At 40.6% G+C, this 8,293-nt stretch overlaps 1 protein-coding gene across 1 annotated transcript in view; it reads right to left on the reverse strand.

Moving 5' to 3' along the window:
- Positions 1-8,293, reverse strand: part of FHOD3 (formin homology 2 domain containing 3) — a 377,261-nt gene that overhangs the window by 28,108 nt on the left and 340,860 nt on the right. The window contains exon 22 of the mRNA XM_009330482.1: positions 440-630. Within this exon, the coding sequence (XP_009328757.1) occupies positions 440-630 (191 nt within the window). The remainder of the gene's footprint in view (positions 1-439; positions 631-8,293) is intronic.

Here is an 8,293-nt window from a genome sequence, read left to right on the forward strand (position 1 = left end):
TCATTGTACAAGACTCGTTTCAATATCTGCATATGACAAATTCGTCATTAGAACTTCATTTTTTTGCTACAGCCTGTTCTTGTTTACCAGAGAGTGAGTCAACCCCCCTCAAAAGTATTCAGGGAAGGACAGAAAATATAGCAACTTAATCATAAAGCTGCTGGCTTTTGGGGACTAGGTGTTAAAAGATAGTTATTGCACCTTGGGAATAAATGATTGTCTGGATCATTGCTCTTTTCATCAGAAATTCAGAAACTTCCTGGAGTAGGGATCTTTCTTAAATGGTTTCTATAACAAAGAATGCACCACATACATCCTGGTAACATTACTTGCTGGAATGTGGATTACACACTTAAAAACATATTTGTGATGTCATAATTTATAATTTTAGCAAGTCATTTATTATCAAGATATTGCTGTCACCAATCTAATTCTGTACCTGTTAATTATTCTTCTATGAACAATCTTCAGGATTATGATTCTTTCTGCACAGTCTTTAAGGAACTCGGACATTTTTTGCTTTAGAGTTGGCTTCATTTCATGCTTTGCTATAGCCTTAAGGTGATCCCATGATGCTTTGCACCGTCTTTCCATCTGACACAAGTTTTCCTGGAGTTGTTCAAAGTCAACCTGAAAAAAAAAGAAAAGAAAATAAAATGTAACACTTTAAGCAAAAACACTTCGGTAGTATCCTTGGATATCTGAACAATGCAATGTATGTATAAGAAAGGGTCAATGTAGTTGCAGCACAACATTAATTCACATTATTAATTACTGCTAAATAATTCAGAAATAGCGCTCTCTATCACACTTTGTCTAGACATGAAATGTTAGTAAGGAAAACTGAAAACAAAGAAAAACCCATATATGTATATATTTGGTTTTAGTCTTGGAGGCCTAACACCTAAAGAAGGGACAATAAAATATTGTGATGTGTTTTTTCCCTTGCTAATAACTCCACGCCTGCTCCAAGCAACTGCATGACTCAGTTATTTCTGAGGTAATACAAAACTTTATCTTTTTCTTAATCCTTTTCTCTACTACTCATAGCTTTTTATACCCTGTTTACTGCTCACTGTTGTACCCAGCCAACACTTCTCCAATTTAGGAAGCACTTGGATCTATTCCCTAGCCATGCACCGACTTGTTAATACATGATCTACTTCTAATCACAAAATTCACGGGCCAGAATTTTTTAAAGCTCTATTGAAAGTAAGTGTTATTTAATGATCTCAGCACTAACTTTCATCCTTTGATATACAGTACGAATATGCCGGCTTGTAACAAGATCATATAATGGCTTTGAAAGTCTCTCAACGCAGTTAAAATAAATGACTGCATCCTACAGTAACACTCATCAGGACAGAAGCCAACACATTCCACAGAAGGTAAGAGAGAGCGTCTCCTTTATTCATCAACCAAAAAAGGTGTTCCAAATCGCAATGGTCTACAGAAGACATTCAGGATGCGTTGCTAACAACCGGACAAAGTGCATTAATGACCCAGCCACAGCACACAACAGATGAAAACAGTAAAACTACCTAACATGTTCTTGAATTCTGAAGAAAGGAAGAATTTATTTTATAATACCACTTCACAGTTCAGATGAACTCAAGCTATAAAATACAGATTTAGCTCTCAGATTCTAAGCACGTCAGTGTTTGGGATGTTACAGTCTGGTACTCTAGTTAATTCCTTAATGCTAAATGAAAACCAGTGTCAGAGACAGGTTTTAGTTCACTCTTTTTAGCTGTGTGCAGCACCCACTGCTGAGACCTATACTGAGGATAGCCATAAGAAATGCATGATTATTAAAAAGCTCCTGGTATTGATTTGATTTGTTTTTGCTATGATTTATAAAGTGATGAATTTTTCCTCTTCACAAGGAAATAAAAACATCCTTTGATCCACTCTGCTATTCAGAAAAGCCCTGCAGGCGGAGCAGCTGTGGGGTTTTTGTTTTCCTTATATCCATATCAATGCATATGTTTAAAAAAAAAAAAAGAGTCCTTTCCAGGTCAGTATTTTCACTGTTGATGATAAACACATTGCTGCTCTCCATAGACGGTATATCTAAAACACGCATGGGGAAAAATACTACCCTTCCTATTAAGGAAAAAAAGCCAAGAGGAAGTATTTCTAGGTCTTACTTGTAAGAATTATCCAACCTGGCTGGGGAAGTCTCTCAGCCCCTGCAGCAGAGAAATTTAATTTTATGACCTTTTATGACAGCTTTCACTGAAAACGGAATGAGTTTTAATCTATCAAAAAGCTCTGAGGTTCAAGCCTGTAGGGGTTCAAGAGACATCTCTGGAGAACCGCCTATCTGCAGGGAAAAGATGTGGCAAATTCCCTGCCACATGAAACCCGCCAACAGGCAGTGCATTCGGAAGAGTGGGCAGTTTCAGCGGGGACTGGGGATGCACAGGAATCTTTGAGCACAATCAAAAATTCAGATGTCTGGGGAAATCCTAAGGAGACAGCAGCAAGGAGAATGCCACCTGAGCTCCCCTAGAATATATCTCCGTGGAGCACAGATGGCTCTGCTTGAGCAGAAGTTGTAAACTCCTGGAAGGAGTAAAGCAGGAAATCCAATATAGGATAACGTGTCTGTGAATTCCCGCATGCAAACTGTCCTGTGCCCACAAGAATGTGACAAACCTTCATGAAACTGAAAATCTTCTGGCTGCCAGCTCTCCAGAGTTTGGTCACTTGTTTGTGGACACACTTACAGAAAAATATCCATGTGTGAAATACTAAAAGTCAAAATTTTTCAGAGACAACCATGTACCCCACCTGATATTTCATGAAGTGCTATTTCACCAGTGCAGATTTTGCAGGCAGGCACAGAATCCATTGCATTTTAGTCTGCTCTAGGTCTTACATGCAAGGACTTAAGTGAAGCTTCTTCACACGCGATATACCATACAACATCCCTTTCCTCTATCCAAGGTGTAGAAACTGCCTCCCAACAGAGCACCAGAAAACAAATCTAAGTCTTCAGATCTTTCTAAAAAAACCAAGCAATCAAACAAAAAGACTAGCATTTATCAGCCTGCTGACAAGATTTTTCCTATTAGATCTCGCAGAAGTGAGATTTAAATGTTCAGGCTGGATCAGCTCAAAGGGAAAATTCTGAAGTTAAAAATATTTGGACTCTACTGAAAAACATTTGACAGTTTGCAGCTTTAGAGTACTACCTGCATGACATTTCAAACCACAGAAAACAAGCTTCCCCCCGCCCCTTTTTCTCCTAACAGCAATAGCACTAATGGGATGCTCTCCAATGGGAAACAGTGTAATGTGTCAAGCATGGTCACCCTCGCTCTACCTCCTCTCTGCTTAATTTACATACCTTGCCCTCATGTTTCCTCTGCTATCCCCTTTTTTTCTTCAGTGCTCACATTCAGATAAGAAATTAGCTGTAAACCTCGTAGCACAGTAAAACTAAAGATCCCCTGACCGCTGATCTTCTAACTGGACTCTCCTGCAATTGCAGACACTTGTACACAGGATCCAGGTGATGTTTTTTTCCAGGCTAGTGGAATATAACATCCAGGTTGCATGCCAGCAATTAGTGTATCTTAAGCGTAGCTATCAACCCTCACAAAGACTGGCTTTCCGTGGCTATCTGAAATAGCAGTATGTATAAACTGTTAAAATACACCAAAATCCTGTTAAGTAATATGCTCTTATTCTGCAAACTCTTACATTTTCTAAGCCTTGTAATGTGTTGGACTATTAACCAAGACAGACAGCTACTAATTCCCTTAATCATGAGCACCAGACTCCACTGAAAAGCAGGATCCTGAGGAATCTGACATCCTCAGATCCTTTTCTCTCTTCGCTGTGAAGCCAAATGCATCATGGACGTGAAGGAGTTTTTATCATATTCTAAGCAGCAGCAGTCAAACGACTAGGTGGCCAACAAGTGTCTCCATTTTATGCACATTTGTATCATAAAACAGCAGGTACTTGCATCAGTGGAAAACGTAAGTAAAATTCAAATCCATCTCAAAAGCAACAACTTAGCCTCAATTTAACTGAGGTCATCGACCATGGAAGATGAGCACAGTGGTCCAAACATAGATCTAGTATTTGTGCACAAATGTTTAAAAGCAGTCACACTGTTTAGCAATATCCTTGTAATTTCTTTTTTTTTTGGCCATTTTTACTATTATTGTTGTTCTGTTTAGGATGTCTTCTAACACTGAAAGTGTTATATACAAATATAACAGTAACAACGATGAGAAATGATCTCCCAACTACGTGTCCCTGTGATAAGGAGAACAAGCACTTGTGTGGAGTAATAATGACAATTATTCAACCTAATATGCATAAAGGAAACATGAAAAGGCATATATAACAGCATACCACATCCCTGCCAGTCCACACAGCATTCCCAAGGGAAGAAGGATTGCACCTTTTCATTTATACGTTTATTTGCAACACTTTACTAAAAGAATTAATGCTGCATAATGGTAGAAAGACACAATTCCTTTCTTTTTTTTTTCTTTCTTTCTTTCTCGAAAGGAAAGATGCACCAATTCTTGCCCGCAGCTGGAAGGCCATGCTGGGACTAAGGAGGAGTTCAGGTGAGTTTCACATCACATTGTGGCTCCAGGAGATCTCAGCATAGGAGGTGCTCGAACAAGAACCGCTGTGGCATTATTTTATAACTACGCTCCGCTGAATAAAAGGAAGCAGTAATCTGAAATGGTCATTACAGCTTTATCCCTGGATAGCTGTTGTGCCCAGCCCCAGGTTTTGGAGGAAGGTGGTAAACACACATTCTTCTTTCTCCTCAACTCAGTTCACGTATGTGCAAAAGACATGCAGCTTGCTAGTCCTGCTTACTGTTACCTTCTGCTACAATTTTAAAAATAAATCTCTTTTTTTTCCTCAGGCAAAAGAATGAGTGGTCTTAGGTTGTTACGCAAAATAAAAATGACTTTTCTTTCAGACACTGTGTAATGTTTATTTGCATTTGTAAACCAATTTAGAAAAAGCAACTTTCTAGACGCTCCTGGGACATATTTGATATGTTCCTCCTTTCTCCTGCCAGGTTCCTCTCCATTCACAACCACACTAGCTGAAAAATATTCAGAACTATTCGTTACTTATCTGTGAAATCTCTTGCTAGGCCCACTGTTCAGTCTTCTGAGAAGTGCCTTTGTAGACACTGTTGCATCAGAGTGGAGTAGCTGGAGACAGTCCATCCAAATAGGATTTAAAGACTAGTTTACGTGACACAAGGCCTGCAGGGTCAGCCTCATTCAGGAAACCATTGCCATAAGTCACTAATGGGCAACTTAAAAAAAAATAAATCTATTTTTCAATTTAATGCACCATCATATTTTGCACAAATGACACTCAGACCAAGAATAAAACCCTCCAACCACATGCCAGCAACGCCAGCACTCATTTTAATCCCTTTATATAATTATTTATTGCTTGCTACCATAGTAACAGATGACTCTGCCATGAACAACAACAGAAAAAAGAATTCTACCAGGTTTCTCACTTCACTGGGCTGAGACTTCAATATCGCACGATACACCTACTGCTCAAATGACGCTGGTTTTCACCTGACTCAAAAACTACCACCACCACCACCATCATCAAGTGGCTCAGCGTTTACTTCCCTGCCCATCCAGGTTCCACGAACACTGGTCCTTTAAGAGGCTTATTTTTTCCAAGTTGTCCTGGTTTCAGCAGGGGTAGAGTTAATTTCCTTCCTAGTAGCTGGTACAGTGCTGTGGTTTGGATTTAGGAGGAGAACAAAGTTGATAACACACCGATGTTTTAGTTGTTGCTAGGTAATGCTTACACTAGCCAAGGACTTTTCAGCTCCCCATGCTCTACCGACTGAGAAGGCTGGAGGTGCACAAGAAGCTGGGAGGGGGCACAGCCAAACTGGCCAAAGGGACATTCCGTACCATGTGACGTCATGCTCAGTACATAAACTGGGGAAAGCTGGCCGGGAGGGCCGCTGCTCGGGGACTGGCTGGGCATCGGCCGGCGGGTGGTGAGCAACTGCACTGTGCATCACTTGCTTTGTGTATTATTATTATTATATTATTATTATTGCTATTATTATTTCATTTCAATTATTAAACTGTTTTTATCTCAACCCACGAGTTTTTCTCACTTGTGCTCTTGCAATTCTCTCCCCCATCCCACTGCGGGGGGGGAGGAGTGAGTGAGCGGCTGTGTGGTACTCAGTTGCTGACTGAGGTTAAACCACAACAGAAGTTCAACTCCATGCCGTACATCCAATATCACCTGCTGCATATGTAAGTTCAAAACTAATTCATGAAATGCTAGACCATGCCCCAGTCATTCAGGCAGGACATGTATCAGGGAGCCTTTCTGATCTTTGTGTTGGGATGTTACTTCTCTGTGTAGCCACAAATATCTCATGGCAACACAGGAATTGGACTCTTATTATTTGTTGAGGGAGAGGAAGAGCTGCTTTGAGGTGCCATTGGGAATTAAATGGGTTGGCTCAAACCTAAAAGGGCTTCTGCTGTATATTCCCCTAGGGCAGCGTATACAATTCCAGGTATGCATTGCCAAGCACAGAAAACTACTGGAGCCGCTGTGCAATAACAGGTCATTTTTCTTCAGCGCTCCCTCAGCCGGAATGTGCTTTACACACAGGTTTCCTCTTCCAGCTAAATCTCCTCTAGTGTCCAGGCTAAGCTCCACCACTCCTGAGAGTACAAAGTGTACTAAAATCAAAGATGCTGCACCTGATTACACTCATGTTTCCTGCCTCCTATATTTACACTCAGCCCTTGAACAGGGTCAAAAATGTCACAACTGGATTGAAGTAAAAAAACCCAAAACAAATAAATGAAGGGAAACTGGTGAAGCTGAAGTCTCTGCTTAAAAAGCACATCTTCTCAAAATCACTGTAAATTATCCAAAGTTTTGTTCTGAAGGCCGGTGAATAACTTTTTTATGTAGCCTCAGTATCCTTGTTTAAGTTTTCTATTGCTTGTTACTATAATTATTGTTTATTGCTACAGCTTGTTTCTTTTAGTGGTGAACATATCAAATCCAGACATTTTCTACGGAAGACCTGGATCTCTGCATTTTTATCCTACCCACAAGGTGCATTAAATAGAAGATTGATGCTTTCACAATGACAGATGTTGCCTTAAATTCACAATAAAATGACAACTCTTTTATCGCACGTCACAGAAAGATATACATGATCACAGACAAAATCTTTCTCTCTTCAAAGTTCACGATCGTTTCCACAGCAGACCACAGCCCAGTCTAAGCTGTTTATAATTTAGGGTCAGACCGTTCGTTCTCACATTATTACAGGGATGCGTTCTGGCAGGGAACACGAAATCTTCCTCTTTTCCTGAGCTGGTTCAGCGCCAAAGGAAATTCTGAGAATTGCTCCTTGCAAACACACTGTCATTTGAGTGCAGCGACCTTCTGTGGCATACGTTCAAAACTCTGTCTCCTCCAGTATTTCCACACTGGCTTGCTTCACCGAATGTCACAAGAATAATCCCAAGACCAATGTCAGTCCGACTTGCACACTGTCAGTCACACATTTTAAGTGAAGTAGATGCCAGCTCTCAAAAGCAAGCAAAATATAAAGGAGGTTCTGTCCAGCCATTTCCAATTCTAGGATAAAAGGTAGCATCCTGCCAAAATAATTTTGGAAATGAAAACACCTGAATCAAACCACCAATTAAAAAGTAAGCGACAGAGGTGCTTGCTGAGGTACGACCAGACGAATCTATCCAATTATATACACATCTCCACTGCATTTCAGTTCCTCAAACGATCTACAATAAACACACTAATACAGGATCTTTTTGCAGATGCTGTATGACAGTTCCCACTATCTGGGACGAAGAGGAGCAGTACCAGTAAGTGGTGATGTAGGTCACTTCAGTTGGGTGTTATAGTGCCTGCGACACTACTTGCAGTCATTTCAGCTGGAAATTATTGAACCCTTGCAATGCTGTCAGGCACATGTGTGAAACGTCATTTGCTCTCTTTCAGACAAAACCTCGAAGTCTCATCTGCCCCTGAAGCTCCTTCCCCCTTGCCCCAGTCTGCCCTGCAGCCAGCAGTCTCTGCCTTATCCTGCTCTGTCTTCACCTTTGCTCGCGCTAGCTTGTGCCAGGAACCGGGGCAGCTGCAGCAGTCCTTGCAGCTGGCACCACGAGGAATGATACAACCATAAGAAACCTTGCACCTCCCAACCCCTTTTTTCCATGGAAAATAATTTGACTTTTGGCATTTATTTTTGTTTGAAGTA

The sequence above is a fragment of the Pygoscelis adeliae genome, unplaced genomic scaffold (assembly GCF_000699105.1).
Source record: "Pygoscelis adeliae isolate BGI_AS28 unplaced genomic scaffold, ASM69910v1 Scaffold78, whole genome shotgun sequence".
NCBI lineage: Eukaryota > Metazoa > Chordata > Aves > Sphenisciformes > Spheniscidae > Pygoscelis > Pygoscelis adeliae.